General features: G+C 40.0%; 5 protein-coding genes and 1 pseudogene across 7 annotated transcripts; 5 read left to right on the top strand and 1 right to left on the bottom strand.

Annotated features, from left to right (window-relative positions):
• Positions 1 to 428: 428 nt before the first annotated feature.
• Positions 429 to 4,968, top strand: Gr5 (gustatory receptor 5). Of its 3 annotated transcripts, XM_031930883.1 has the most exons (10): positions 2,529 to 3,256; positions 3,331 to 3,436; positions 3,493 to 3,659; positions 3,724 to 3,886; positions 3,972 to 4,082; positions 4,184 to 4,366; positions 4,427 to 4,504; positions 4,566 to 4,655; positions 4,710 to 4,772; positions 4,853 to 4,968. In XM_031930883.1, exons 1-9 carry the CDS (start codon positions 3,054 to 3,056, stop codon positions 4,770 to 4,772), a joined length of 1,164 nt encoding a protein of 387 aa, XP_031786743.1. In that variant the 5' UTR covers positions 2,529 to 3,053; the 3' UTR covers positions 4,853 to 4,968. The 3 variants fall into 3 exon arrangements, with proteins under 3 accessions (XP_031786744.1, XP_031786743.1, NP_001164387.2); XM_031930884.2 differs by lacking the exons at positions 2,529 to 3,256; positions 4,853 to 4,968 and adding an exon at positions 429 to 672 and having other exon boundaries at positions 3,336 to 3,436; positions 4,710 to 4,834; NM_001170916.2 differs by lacking the exon at positions 4,853 to 4,968 and having other exon boundaries at positions 2,993 to 3,256; positions 4,710 to 4,834.
• Positions 667 to 2,386, bottom strand: CYP9AG3 (cytochrome P450 9AG3). Its single transcript, NM_001172538.1, has one exon. It carries the CDS (start codon positions 2,324 to 2,326, stop codon positions 818 to 820), a length of 1,509 nt encoding a protein of 502 aa, NP_001166009.1. The 5' UTR covers positions 2,327 to 2,386; the 3' UTR covers positions 667 to 817.
• Positions 4,969 to 5,095: 127 nt separating the features above from the next.
• On the top strand, positions 5,096 to 6,624 carry Or113 (odorant receptor 113). Its single transcript, NM_001190598.1, has 5 exons — positions 5,096 to 5,466; positions 5,576 to 5,956; positions 6,037 to 6,241; positions 6,339 to 6,494; positions 6,556 to 6,624. Exons 1-5 carry the CDS (start codon positions 5,096 to 5,098, stop codon positions 6,622 to 6,624), a joined length of 1,182 nt encoding a protein of 393 aa, NP_001177527.1.
• Positions 6,625 to 8,188: 1,564 nt separating this feature from the next.
• Or114 (odorant receptor 114) lies at positions 8,189 to 9,727 on the top strand. The gene is made up of 5 exons (NM_001190599.1): positions 8,189 to 8,622; positions 8,718 to 9,101; positions 9,165 to 9,369; positions 9,451 to 9,606; positions 9,677 to 9,727. Exons 1-5 carry the CDS (start codon positions 8,189 to 8,191, stop codon positions 9,725 to 9,727), a joined length of 1,230 nt encoding a protein of 409 aa, NP_001177528.1.
• A 634-nt stretch (positions 9,728 to 10,361) lies between these two features.
• On the top strand, positions 10,362 to 11,868 carry Or115 (odorant receptor 115). Its single transcript, NM_001190600.1, has 5 exons — positions 10,362 to 10,804; positions 10,866 to 11,249; positions 11,322 to 11,526; positions 11,596 to 11,751; positions 11,812 to 11,868. The coding sequence occupies exons 1-5, from the start codon at positions 10,362 to 10,364 to the stop codon at positions 11,866 to 11,868; spliced, it is 1,245 nt and encodes a 414-aa protein (NP_001177529.1).
• On the top strand, positions 12,540 to 13,786 carry Or116PSE (odorant receptor 116 pseudogene; annotated as a pseudogene).

Genomic DNA, 14,076 nt, shown 5'->3' with positions numbered 1-14,076 from the left:
TGCAGCGGCCTAGATCATGATCTCACAGCTGAAATTCCCCCTCTATACCTCGGTTACATTTTTTGTTCAAGAAGCTCCGAGTGAATGCCGTCTCACAGGCAAGTTGCGAGTGCAAGGAGGAAAAGAGTGACCGATCATTGCCCTCGCATCCATAACAAGGCCACGCCAGGTGCTTAACGATGCAAGATGAAACTACACCACTAATGTTTGTTTTGATGATGTCATCTCGAGAAGAGTTTCCTCCTCCTGATATTCTGACTAGTCAAAGTGACTCCGCTAATTCTGTATAGTATGATGAATCGACAAAAGTGGCCAGCTACCGATAAAAACAATAGAGAAAAATAAACACGTCAAGTGCTGAAAATAAATCGATGTTATTACTGACTATCGTAAACACAGCAGTGAGCTCTGCTTATGTAAAACCTGAAACGTAGTATGTTGCCCACGATCGGCAGAGGAAGCAGGTAAATGACGCCCAGATCATTGAAGTAATTTAGTTTCACGACTCGCACTGATGACATAGAACGAATATAGCACTACGCAGTTACGCGCGCTACTGTGCGTTCACGCGTGTGTTCACTCTACGAGGCGCAGTAGTTGGAGGGGATACGTATCAACGACAAGAGAAGGAGGGAATGAATATATTGATTCGACCGTGACAAACAATCAGAGGTCAAGATTGTCGTGTTTATTTTTCTTTATTATCTTATACGATGTTTACCTCATACATAATTTTTGTAATTTCATTATTTCACAACTAAACTGTACATCTTCGTAAATTTAACAATAGAGCAAGGTCTTAGTTTATGTTTTAAGTTTATTTCCGCTTTTCAATCGTAAGCCAAAATCCTCCCTCGGCAGATACTACAAACGATTTCATGCTATAAACCAAGGGCCGAGAAGTTTTTTCATTGGGTTTTAAACTGAACTTGGACAGCAAAAAGAAAAACAGAATCTTGATTTCCAGTATTGCAAAGCGATTTCCTATGCAGCCTCTCGGTCCGATTCCAAAGCCCAAATTGGTTGCATCGTTGATGCTCACCTTTTTTTGATAATACCTTTCAGGATCGAACTTGCGCGGATTATCGTAGTACTTGGGATCCAGATGAATAGCAGTTGCAGGAACCCAAATATTCATACCCGGTTCCAGGACAAATGGTTTACCTCCTGGATAGGCCGGGGGCAATTCAAATGACTTAGTGCATAGTCGGTCGATGAAAGCAACTTGCGTATGGCGTCTCATGGACTCATTGAAAACAGCGTCGAGGTAAGGCATTCCATTGATCGCTTCATACGTTGGTTTTCCATTAGACACTCTCATGACGTCGTCTATTTCGTTCTGTAGCCTCTTCTGGATGTCTGGATTGATAGCTAGTTCATGGGCTATTATGCACATTTGCGTCGAGGTGGTGTCAAAACCGCCGAAAAAGAAAATAAAGGCTTGGGCTGTCATCTCCGTGATGTCCAGTTTAAGATGCTTGGTGCTCTCTTTTCCTCGAGCGTCCATCATCAATTGTATCATGTCTGGTCTGCTCATACCTTTCTCATCCCTCATCCGAACCGTCGAGCTGATGATGTTTTTGAAGAAATTACCGGTACTTTCACTCACGAATTTTATGTTAAAAATTCGCATGATTTTTGGAAAGGATCTAGCTATAAAAAACTTGCGCGTGAGAATTTCTGGATTAGTGGCTGTCTTCCCAAGATGGTAGAACTCATTGTTTGGATCCTTGAGCGAGTCAATACTTATTCCAAATGCACAAGTGGCTATGACGTCGTTTGTATACTTGGTGAAAAGGTCCTTCGTCGCGATCATTCGATTTTCTTTGGCCGACCTCTCGGAGATGTGGTTAACAAAATTCTCACCACACTTCACCATAAGCTCGTACATTGCCTTCATCTTGCTGGAAGTGAAAGCTGGGCTAAGCAGATTTCTAGCTTCGCGCCATTGCTCGCCAGCCATGTTGAAGAGATTACCACCGAACAACGGGTCCAGCGAGGCATCTATAAACGATTTGTGGTCCGGAAAATTATCGAAGTTCTTTATGGTCACTGACTTGATTAGGTCAATGTCGCGCAACATCACCACTGGTCGTACAAAATCGAAGACACCGACATACTTCGCTTCAGGATGAAAGTTGTACATGTCTAACACGGCATCGCTCACGTGTTTCCGGCGTAAGATCGGATTAGCCATGTTTCCCACTATGGGCCATCCTGGCACGTATGGGACATCCCGATCTTTAAAGTAATTAAGAGTTTTTTTGAAGTGGTAGTATAGCCATACACAGACAGTTACCAATACAGTCCAAATCCATAGATCCATTTTTAAGCACAGCTGATTTACTAAAAGACAACAGTCGAGGTTGACTGCCGTGGATCGACTAACACGCGAAATAAAAGCGTGATATTCAAGCCTTCGGTTTTTTAAGACTCAGATAGCAAAAAATAGATAAATACGATGAGTGTGAAAAGAATCTTATCTCATTAGATTTGAGATGAAATATCTGTTTTCCTTCTCATATAATATAGCGAATCGTACATTGATATCGAATCTGCAAAAAGATTTTGCGTTGGAATTTCATTACCTGGCATTTACTGAAATTGATTAGAACCTTATAAAATGGTCATATACATATAACGAGGAAACTTTGAATTTAAACTTTTTAAACTTTTGTATGCACTTAGGGGATGTTTTACGACAGAGAAAAAGTCATTGAACATTAGTCATCAATCAGTAATTTTTGTAGGATTATTAACTTTGTATTCACTCGGTGATTATAACTTCTATCCTTAAAAGCGTGACTTTAAAAATATTTTAATCGTATTAAAGTGACAATCATATCCTGCGTTCTTTCTGATTGATGTGTTTTTAAAATACCAAGCAGATTAAACCGTTTCATTCCATTACGGTTATTGCATGTATGTAGAAAATCGACGACAATCATTCTTGTTGCTTTTGAAATATTACTTCTAGTTATAGGATCATCGCATTACTGGTTTTAGATAAAACAAGTAAAATTGTACTCAATCAATTGTTTGCTTTCATCAAAATGCAACAAGATTTATACACTGTGCTTGAATCTCTTGGTTGGCTATTTCGTATATCAGGCATCTATCCTTTCACGCTTAACGATTCAGGAGAATCTAGAAAATATGCTCTTAATACAATCAGCGTAACATTTAGCATCGTATTCTTTATTGTGAGCGCCAAATATTTTTATGAATATAGCATAATAATAAAAAATGTGTATGAGTAAGTTCGTTCAATATTTTGATATAGACTAGTATTTTGTATTCGTCGTTATTATGTAATGTTCTGTTCTCTAGTGCAGAAGAAGAATCACTAGCGGTGTTAATGATCAGTGTCAGGCAAATTACAAGTTTGATTTGCATATTTGATGCCTCAATAATGAAAATAATCTACAGCAGAAGGGTGAGGACATACTCATTTTACCAGATTTAATTTGTTTAAACATTCATTATTTTCAGTTCATGTTGGCTATCAATAACTTGGCATTGCAAGATCAAATATTAAAAATAATGGGATATTCCTTAAACTATAAGCTAATGTTCAGAATAAGTGTTTTAAGCATTCCCTGTTATCTGCTTGTTTCTAATACTTTACTGAACTCTGAATTTCTAGTAGTTAGTTCTGTGTAAGTTTCATTATAAAAATAATATACATCATGCACTCTAATAAACAATGTCTGTTTTTTACAGAGACATTCCGACGGCATTTCGAGTTTTTGGAAATTTTTCAATCCTAGTGCAAATGACAAATACAATATTATTTGTATTTTTAATTATCAACGTGGGTCAGCGCTTCAAAGGACTCAACTTTTGCATATTAAAACTCGTAAATCACGAATACACAAAGCTGGGGGTAATTAATTTTTTTGCTGTTACAATTTAAACTTACTACGTATTCTAAGTATATTTAATAAGTAAATTGTGAAATTCAACTCTAGATGCCAATCAGCAATAAAACACCTGCAGAATACATGCAAATGGCAGCACAAGTGCACGCAAGACTTTGTGAAATAGGAAAAGCAATTAACAGCGTTTTTTATATTACGTTGGTAGGTCAATACGTCATACTCTTCAGTATATGCATTACGAAAGTAGTATCAATATTAAAATGTATCAATATTAATAACCGATATTTGTCTCACACGTTAAGATAGTGACTACGATAGGAGCATTTATATTCTCAACAACAATGATTTTCTACATATTCACTCTTGCAAAATATGGATTTCAAAACGTGGGATTTTCTCCTGTTTTTCTATTTTTTGCATTACTATTCATACAGATTTTTACAGTTCTGAAAATCGTTTTGAGCTGTAACTGGACAAGCAGACAGGTAATTTTAAAAATAACATTTCAACAATTTAAAAAAACGCGTTATTTTCCCTACTTTCAGGCAGCGATCACTTCGAAAATTTTGCATAGCCTTTCTTTAAGTGACATGTGCGTAGATGACGATTCGCTCAGTGAAATGGCAAGTATACGGAAGATACCCTATAAAAAGTCATGAAAATTTCTAATACTTTTCTCTCTAGGTTCGCACATTTTCAATGCAGATACTTCATCACAATTTTTCGTTTACCGCTGCGGGATTTTTTCAAATAGATTCGACTTTAATACAATCGGTAAGCACGTGCTTTGTACTTTGTTATTAAACTTAGTGCTTACGCTCTGTTTAGTTTGCAGGTGCAGTAACAACATATTTGGTAATACTTATACAATTTGATCCCAAGATAGCATAAGTCAGTATTTTAAATCTTCTTCTGTATCAACGATCAAATGTAAAATAAACTTTCTGAATTTCTATTGACTATTTTCTAAGATGATGCAAGGTTCTCGTTGCGCGATACTACAGACATGCAGAGTCATAATTAATTCCCTTTGAGGATATACAAATGCATCGATGCAGAATAATTAACCATTACCCAAGAAGGCGCGTATGTAATATTGATAGACGAGAATGAAGCAGGTAGTAGAGCTGTTTTTACACTTGGTATCTCGAAGATGATAGTTCGATTCGCTTTCAAGCTGGAAAACTGTTGAATTAAAATCGTTCGGTACCGCGATGATGAGCGAAATTTTTCCAACAACATATTTTTTTCTAAAAATTTCTGGATTTTGGAGACCTTATTCTCTAAAGTTACCTTTATACTTGTGTTACCAAATTTATACGGCATTTTCTTTTGCAACGGTTTTGAGCCTTATAATTTTACTTGTACTCTACTGCGCGTTTGCGCATGACAAGTTTTTAGAATTGCTTTTGGAGAACATGTACTTGGTCATATCTTTTTCCAATTGTATATCTAAAACGTCGAATATAATTTTAAGAAAGAAAAATGTTGAGAAATTATTACAGTGGATTAGAGAAAAACGATGGCTTGCTGAACGCGACTTGGAAGAATCCTGTATAGTAGCACATTCGAAGCTTATGGAAAAGTACTATATTTTATTGATCTGTTTTTTCATATCGCTCTATGTGATTCGTGAAGAAACATTAATATATTGTTTTATAAAGTTTCTGTCAAGTATAATTTTGTTTTCGCAGAGCAATACCTCAATTCTGTACATTATTGGTTTGCGCAAACGGCATCGGCAACTTAATGAACCCAATCATCCGCGCCAATCCGGACAAGAAATTGGTGATCGAAGCTTATCCTATCTGCGATAGAAGCCGTCCTGTCTGTTTTTGGCTTACATACTTGCATCAATGCTTCGGCTTCGTGATTGTCAACGTAATTCACGTGGCTTGCGATTGTCTGATTTATAATTTTATAGACAGAACGTGCGCTCACTTGAAAATATTAGGGCATAGATTGCAGAAATTACCAGTTCTCGTGAAAGGGATTAGACATCAAGGAATCGACACAGTGGAGTTTGAGAAAAGTTACGTCATAGACTGCATTAAAAATCATCAAGGTATTTTTATGTAAGCGTTATACGATATCAGTATTATGAAAATTATTATACAACTGTTAGACGTATACAACAATTATTGTTTTCTTGTAGATTTATTCGAGAATTGAACGATACATTCTGTGAAACCGTCTTTTTTCAATTTCTGTCAAGTATATTAGTTTTGTGTACAAATATATTTTTACTATCCAAGCAAGAATTGTTTAGTCCTGAATTCATAGCAGTATTTTCATATTTCTGTTGCGTCTTAGCGCAGAATTTCTTCTACTGCTGGTATGGATATAAACTATCTGTAAATGTAAGTAAAAAGACAAAATAAGAATAAAATACAGATAAATATTTACCAATAACTACAGAACAAACACAAAATGTATGTTTGAATGTCTGGTTGTTAGAGTTTAGCGTTTGTCGATGCCATCGCCAAAATTAATTGGGTTGAGTTAGATATGAAGACCAAGAAAATGCTCGTCTACATGATGTTAATAACTTCAAACAAAGTAGAACTATTTAATAACGCTGTGGTCAACCTGAGTCCCGCATCGTTTATTAATGTTAGTTATAATACATTTATAGAATACTATATCCTTTAATTAAAAAATATGTTATTTACAGATAGTGAAAATTTCATACTCAGCATTTACAGTTTTGCAACGTACAAGCCACAAGGAAATGAAGATATGAAGCTATGTTTTGAAGTAATAAACAAATGAAACATCAAGAATACGATCACGAGATCAGACTCTATGTAATTTTTCATATCAAGAATAATGTATGCATATATTTTTGTATCATTATGAATATTTGTGATGCACATAAAGTTGCTTTTGCAATAATCAAGATTAGCAAGTATCATAAATACCATTAATTCATCAGATCAATACGAAATCGGAACTTTCGCTGCGCATCACTAGTGATTTCGGCTTTCGCGAACAACTATTTGGTCCCCTTACATTCCGCGCGCGCGAGATCCTCGTGTTATAACCCATGTTTCCATAGAAATGTAAAGTATTTTATTATTAAGTCCGAAAAGTTGAAAGAGGGATTCGACGTATCGCAGTTCGAGACACTCTTGCTGAGAGAATGTATCCAAGACCATCACAAAATTTACGAGTGAGTCGCAAGCTCTGTTTTACAGCGTCTTGCTTTTAAAAAAATCACGACATTATTTATTTACAGATCGATTCGAGATTTGAACGATACGTTCTACGACTTAATCACAATACAATTCGTTACCACCATATCCATCATTTGCACGAACACTTATTATTTGTCCAAGCAAGAGTTATTCAGCCCCGACTTTCTCGCCGTCTGCATTTTTCTCGGTTGCGTGTTAGCGCAAAATTTCATATTTTGCTGGTACGGATACAAACTACCGGAGACGGTGAGTTGTGAATTTGGTTTATTTGTTGCTTGACTAAAATATTAAACGTGTATGTTTGTGACAAGAGTGCTCGCGTTGTCGATGCAATAGAAAACCAAGAAAACGCTCCTATTCATGATGATATCGGCTTCGAATGAAGTTAAATTGTTCAACAATGTTCTGGTGAACCTGTCACCGGAAACCTTCTTAAAAGTACGCTCGTTGTGTGATTAATTTTTTTTTAAAAAAATCAAATCGCTGTTAAAAAATATCGTACTATTTCAGTTGGTAAAACTATCGTATTCGGCGTTTAATCTACTGCAGCAGTCGAAGTGAAAATTACACGAGAAAGACTTTGAATAGAGAGTATGAAATCAGTATTTGCTTGAAAATTCAGTACCTGGAGAGAAAAAGATCACTGCCGTAATAGTAGTCCTGAGCTCGTAGATTAGGTTAGACGGTTTCTACAAGTAGATAATAAATTTGCAGACAAATATTTGATTCGGAGTTATACAAGTTTTTGAAAATAACAGGTGAGAGTATTTTACACTTTTTAACAGTCACCTCCTTACACTCTCGTATTCCACAACATAGTACTCTTGTTCCTCTTTTTTTTTCACCACATCTCGGTGTTTTTACCCGTGTTTCCATAGCTATGCACGCTAGTTTATTATTCTCCTTCAAAAGGAAGAGATAATAATGTTGCATAATGTTTCGTATAGCCCCGCGTCTAACGGAACGCGCATAAAATATTGAAATTGTACGAATGCTCCGCCAGTTGCGTAAAAATAGAGTGGAGGGGGCTGCTCTACGGATCGTACTTTACAGCGAGATACAGTTTTATTTTACGCGCTGCACTACGCACTTCTAAAGCGTTAAAAAATAATGTTGAGAACCGAAGAGTTGCTCGCCAACTCGAGAGCGAACGAGAGGAGGAACGAGCGAGTTGGTATAGAGGACCAAGTTTTTCCCGCGACATTTTTACTGCTCAAAGCAGCTGGGGTTTGGACGCCGACGACGCTGAAGTTGCGTTCGCAGTACATGTGCTACAGAATTTACTCGGCCTTTTGTTTCATCAGTGTACTGGCACTGGTAGTTACCGTATCGATAGAGAACGTCGTCTCCAGCAATGCCTCGATCTTGGAGAGCTGGTACATGCTGGTCATATTTTCGCATGGATTGCTCAAAATTAAGAATCTACAGTGGAGAAGGGTCAAGGTTATTCATCTGCTGAAAGAATGTATCATGAACGAGCGATGGAGCATCGCGAGGAACCAAGACGAACGTGCGATTATAAACGAGTCCAAGCGCGCCGAAAAGTATTAGCCCAGGTTTTGCAATTTCAATGATCGACGCAATGTCGATAATTGCTGCACAGCTCTTTGTGTTGTGATATTCTGTAATGGTTTTTTAGATTCATTACGCACCTGTGGCTGAGCTTACTCTTGGTAAACGGTTTGGGCAATGCGCTGAATCCCTTGATCCACGAAAATCCGAATAACTCGCTGATATTCGAGTGCTACTCACCCTGCGACAGGAGCCTCCCCTCGTGCTTTTGGACAGCCTACGCTTACCAGCTGTTCGGATACGCGATTTCCAGTACGGTCCACGTCGGCTGCGACTGTCTGATCTTCAACTTTATCGAGCGAATCAATGCTCACACGATGATCTTCATCGACAGGCTGCAAAAGCTGCCCAGCCGCGTGGTCGAGGGAAAAAACGAGGGCTGCCTCGACGCCTCGCGACACGAGGCTCGCCTGCTGAAAGAGTGCATTCAGGATCATCGCAGAATTTACGAGTGAGTATATTATGCGTTCGTTAACTAGTTAGACCAATTTGATTAGGCTGTCTCGATGCGCAGGTCGGTGGAGGAGCTGAACAACACGTTCTACGAGGTCGTCACCATACAGTTTTTGACGACCATATCCATCGTGTGCACGAACATCTACTTCTTGTCCAAACAAGAACTGTTCAGCGCCGACTTTATCGGCGTGCTGGTTTTTCTCGTCTGCGTGCTCACTCAGAATTTCATATTCTGTTGGTACGGCTACAAGTTGTCTGAAAGTGTAGGTGATAAAAGTTCGCTATTCGTACGAGTTTGATATTTTATTCCTACAGCCGGTTACAATAATTTGAAATTTATCTAGAGCTCTTACATAGTCAACGCAATCTTCAACATGGACTGGCTCGTGCTCAACAAGAGAAGCAAAGGCTTGCTTCTGTTCGCCATGATGTCGGCATCGAATGAAATCAAAATATTCCACAACGCTCTGGTCAACTTGTCTCCGGAAACGTTTTTACAGGTGCGTTTTTGCTTTTATTATTGATTCATTAACGAGCCGCAAGTTCATGACATTCATTATCGCGTTGCAGTTCGTGAAAATGTCCTACTCGGCATTCAACTTGTTGCAGCAATCGAATTGAACGAAAAGTTCGAGTTCACTTGATTTCACATTGAGCCGAAGAGACGGTTGCTATTTTATCGCACCAAGGCTTGCGTGTCGTCAAGTTGTGCGTTCGGTTACCTATAGGCACGAGATTATTCGAATACTCAACTGGAACTTTTTACAGGCTCCTGTAGTGTGAAAAATTGTAACCATTATTAAAAAGTTCACTTATTTAAAAGAGCCAGGTTATTTCTATGAAAGTAGAAGCACCTTTAACATAGATCGTGCACAGCGGCAGGAGTTCCTTGGACTGAACTGTCATCCCAACAAACTGTCCACACACACTGTTCACTTGATGTTTCCGTCCGTGTAACCATAGAAATGTACACGGCGGTGTACTTTATTATTCTTTTAGAAAATAAGCTAAATACGAAATTGCGCGGTAATACCGAGAGCAGAGCGCATAGCTCTCCGTGAAAAATTGATCGAACGCCGATGACACAGCGACGTCGCGAAAATAGCTGAGGGGGAGAGTTTCAGCCGCGTTATTTCGAGACATATTGACATGCGTTTCTTCTCGTTACCAGCGCGTCGATACTTTTTACGAGCAGTTTGCTCACACGCTCCTTTGCTACAAAGTGTATACCGTCTCCGTTCTCGCCGTAAATATAATGCATCAAGCGATAAAAATCGCTAACGGCCGGATAGACGCGGACGGAATTCCCAACGTCGAAGGGCTGGAAAAGAGAGTATTCCCTAGGACGTTTCTGCTCCTGATAGTGGGAGGAATGTGGGCACCGACGACCATCAAATCGCGCGCGCTCTTCGCGTGCTACCAACTCTACACAGTATTCTGCTTCGTAAGCGTCTGCATGCTGATAATCACGATACTCATAGATAACGTGCTATCCGACGACAAGACGATGGAGTCCCTGGTGGAGTACGCGTACATGCTCATCGTTTTCTCCAACGGACTCGTGCGGATAATCAACCTGGTCAGCAGAAGGGACAAGATCCTCCGTTTGCTGCAAGGCAACATCATGCTAGACAGGTGGCAGAGCCTTCGGGACGACGAGGAGCTCGCGATAATCGCCGAGTCGAAAGTCTCGGAAAAGTATGTTTATTCGTGATCAGTCGCAGTATCCGACTGGTATCATTGCGAAAGCGTGTTTCAGGCTTGTCCTCAAGATCTGGGGTTCCCTCATCCTCATGAACGGCATCAGTAATGCGGTCAACCCCATCATTCACGAGAACCCCGACAACACCCTGATGTTTGAGTGCTACTCACCCTGCGACCGAAGCGTCTCCTACTGCTTCTGGATGACGTACAGCTATCAATTGTTCGGATACGTCATTATGAGCGTAGCCCATCTTGGGGTCGACTGCCTGATCTACAACATCATCGACCAGATCAACTCCCACTACAAGATATTCCTCAACAGGTTGCTGAAACTGCCGGCTCGAGTGAGGGAGAAGGCGCGGGACGACGTCGCCGCTGCTTTGCGCTACGAGAACAACTACATCAAGGAGTGCGTAGCGGATCACCACAGTATTTACAAGTAAATCGCTCCTTAAAATTTCATGTAGAACTTTTCTTCTTTTTACTAATATGATGAGTTGCGTGTGCAAAGAGCGGCCGGTGAGCTGAACGACATATTCAACGAGCTGGTCTTCATTCAGTTCATATCGTGCATATCGCTCCTCTGCACGAACATTTATTTCTTGTCCAAGCAGGAGCTTTTCAGTCCGCCTTTCATCGCCGTCTTCGCCTTTCTTTGCTGCGCCCTCACGCAGAATTTCTTCTTCTGCCTCTTCGGAAACAAGCTGTCTCAAACTGTAAGACAAACATCTTATCAAATTAGAGCTTCAATTTTTGGTATTGCCACTGATTATCCCCCAAAAAAGGGCTCGGAAATCGCTGGTGCCATCTTCGGTATGGACTGGCAGGAGCTTCAGAAGGAGACTAGACGGAAACTCCTGTTCATCATGCTCCTGACCTCGAAGGGAATCGCTTTGTTCAACAACGCTGTTGTCAATCTGTCGCCGGAAACGTTTTTAAAAGTAAGTTTAACTATTATCATTCGAGTTTTGTCTTATCCTTATCGCCGTGTATCTTTACAGCTGGTCAAAGTATCGTACTCGGCTTTTAATCTGCTCAACCAATCAACCCACAAGTAATTTTCGTACGAGAATAAAAATACTGCGCTGTGAATGAAACTGTTGAAACACTTGCTTGTCGTCCAGTCAGAATTTGTCTATAAGCGGGCAAAGGTAACCACTGCAAACTATATCGTTAAGGGAAAATATGTTTTCGATAGTTTGTAAATATTCATCAAAATATATATTTATATTCTACATGAATCCCTACTTAAATTTACGAGTCTGGAAACACCTGTAAAGCACAATAGTTGCAATCATGATTAAAATCATATCGTGTCCGTCGTACTTACTCGTTTAACGAAAAGTTCTTGAATCACGATAGTCAAGCGTCGTATGCAAATATTCGCTCGGAAACAAGTTTCTCTAGATCTCTAGATGTTTCCATAAAAATGCACGCGGCGGTACACATTTTATTCTTTTAGAAAAGGCTAAATACAAAATTGCGCGGTAATACTGAGGGCTGAACGCACATCAGCTCTCCGTGAAAAATTGATCAAACGTCGATGACACATGGACGTCGCGAAAGTAGCTGAGGGGGAGAGTTGCAGCTACATTGTATCGAATAGACACGCGTCTCCTCGCTCGCTGACAAGGTATCGATATAAATTCTGCCATCAATTCGCTGTATACACTCGTTTGTCTCGACTTGAGGCTGCATACTTTTCCGCGTGCCGCAGTTTTGAAAAATTATGCGCCGAACGTCGGAAATTGAAGTTGCCGACATCGACGGGGTGGAAAAGAAAATATTTCGTAGGACATTTATACTACTGATTGCGGGAGGACTATGGACACCAACAACCACCAAGTCCCAAGCACTGTCTACGTGCAACCAAATTTACACAGTCTTCATCTTCGTCAGTGTCTTGATGCTGATAGTCACGATACTGATAGACGACACCATGGAGGCTCTGATAGAATACGGCCACGTGCTGATCGTCAACCTGGCCAGAAGCAACATCGTGTTAAACAAATGGCTGAACTGCCGGGACGACGAGGAACTTAGCGATAATTGCCAAATCCGAAATCTCGGAAAAGTATGTATTTTCACTTGTAACGTTGCACTGTCATCGGGGACTGCCCATTTGAGCGTAAACCGTGTTTCAGGCTCGTCCTCAAGATCTGGGGTTCCCTCATCCTCGTGAACGACATCAGCAATACGCTCAACCCCATTATTCGCGAGAATCCCGAAAACACCCTGATGTTTGAGTGCTACTCACCCTGCGACCGAAGCATCTCCTCCTGTTTTTGGATGACGTACAGCTATCAATTGTTCGGATTGTATTAAATGCAGCCCATGTTGGGGTCGACTGCCTGATCTTTAACTTTATCGACCGGATCGACGCCCACTACAAGATATTCCTCAACAGGTTGCTCAAATTGCCGGCTCGAGTCAGGGGAAGGCGCGGGACGACGTCGCCGCTGCTTTGCTCTACGAGAACAACTACATCAAGGAGTGCGTAGCGGATCATCACAGTATTTACAAGTAAATCGTATAAAAGTTGCATTTCTATCTGTTTCAATTTCAATTTCTTCTTCTGCCTCTACGGAAACAAGCTGTCTCAAACTGTAAGACAAATTTGTACATGTTATCAAATTAGAGCTTCAATTTTTGCTATTTTCATTGATTTTCCTCAAGAAAGAGCTCGAAAATCGCCGATGCGATCTTCGGTATCGACTGGCAGGATTTTCAAAAGGAGACTAGGAGGAAACTCCTGTTCATCATGCTCCTGACCTCCAAGGAAATTGACTTGTTCAACAACGCCATTGTCAATCTGTCACCAGAGACGTTTTTAAGAGTGAGTTTGACGATTCGTTTAATTTAATTTTTGTATATTTTCGTGCATTTTTGCAGCTGCTGAAAGTATCGTACTCGGCGTTCAATCTGACGAGGATGACAATACCGCCTCGCCGTACATTGTTTTATATACAGCTATAAAATCTAAATATTTCTATACGTGCAAAGGTAAAAGTTGTTAATAAAATACATTTTCACTCGACTATTCCGGCGGTCGATTTATTAACGTGCATGGAACAAAGAAGCCTTCCCAAGCTGCAGCCTATAATTTTACGTTCTCTTACGCGTCCATCAAATAGCTTCCATTTCCACCCTCCAACACAGCACGACGATCTATTTTGTAACAAGAAAGTATCGTTGATCCGCTTCATTATTTAGGCACGAGGCTTTCTACCGCTGCTGCCGTTATTTCCATACTTGTATTCCAAGAT

Source organism: Nasonia vitripennis, chromosome 5 (genome assembly GCF_009193385.2).
Source record: "Nasonia vitripennis strain AsymCx chromosome 5, Nvit_psr_1.1, whole genome shotgun sequence".
NCBI classification, from domain to species: Eukaryota; Metazoa; Arthropoda; class Insecta; order Hymenoptera; family Pteromalidae; genus Nasonia; species Nasonia vitripennis.
Note: the sequence above shows the minus strand (reverse complement) of the source record. Positions and strands in the feature narration are given on the sequence as shown.

What these genes read in the sequence shown, in the direction of transcription:
- CYP9AG3 (NM_001172538.1), bottom strand. Translation starts at nt 2,326, where the DNA reads ATGGATCTATGGATTTGGACTGTATTGGTAACTGTCTGTGTATGGCTA.
- Gr5 (XM_031930883.1), top strand. Translation starts at nt 3,054, where the DNA reads ATGCAACAAGATTTATACACTGTGCTTGAATCTCTTGGTTGGCTATTT. An exon ending in AAATAATCTACAGCAGAAGG is followed by an intron (nt 3,437 to 3,492) that starts GTGAGGACATAC and finishes CATTATTTTCAG; the next exon opens with TTCATGTTGGCTATCAATAA. An exon ending in GCGTTTTTTATATTACGTTG is followed by an intron (nt 4,083 to 4,183) that starts GTAGGTCAATAC and finishes TCACACGTTAAG; the next exon opens with ATAGTGACTACGATAGGAGC.
- Or113 (NM_001190598.1), top strand. Translation starts at nt 5,096, where the DNA reads ATGATGAGCGAAATTTTTCCAACAACATATTTTTTTCTAAAAATTTCT. An exon ending in GATATAAACTATCTGTAAAT is followed by an intron (nt 6,242 to 6,338) that starts GTAAGTAAAAAG and finishes TCTGGTTGTTAG; the next exon opens with AGTTTAGCGTTTGTCGATGC. An exon ending in GTCCCGCATCGTTTATTAAT is followed by an intron (nt 6,495 to 6,555) that starts GTTAGTTATAAT and finishes TGTTATTTACAG; the next exon opens with ATAGTGAAAATTTCATACTC.
- Or114 (NM_001190599.1), top strand. Translation starts at nt 8,189, where the DNA reads ATGTTGAGAACCGAAGAGTTGCTCGCCAACTCGAGAGCGAACGAGAGG. An exon ending in GCTACAAGTTGTCTGAAAGT is followed by an intron (nt 9,370 to 9,450) that starts GTAGGTGATAAA and finishes AAATTTATCTAG; the next exon opens with AGCTCTTACATAGTCAACGC. An exon ending in CTCCGGAAACGTTTTTACAG is followed by an intron (nt 9,607 to 9,676) that starts GTGCGTTTTTGC and finishes ATCGCGTTGCAG; the next exon opens with TTCGTGAAAATGTCCTACTC.
- Or115 (NM_001190600.1), top strand. Translation starts at nt 10,362, where the DNA reads ATGCATCAAGCGATAAAAATCGCTAACGGCCGGATAGACGCGGACGGA. An exon ending in GAGTCGAAAGTCTCGGAAAA is followed by an intron (nt 10,805 to 10,865) that starts GTATGTTTATTC and finishes AGCGTGTTTCAG; the next exon opens with GCTTGTCCTCAAGATCTGGG. An exon ending in GAAACAAGCTGTCTCAAACT is followed by an intron (nt 11,527 to 11,595) that starts GTAAGACAAACA and finishes CCCCCAAAAAAG; the next exon opens with GGCTCGGAAATCGCTGGTGC.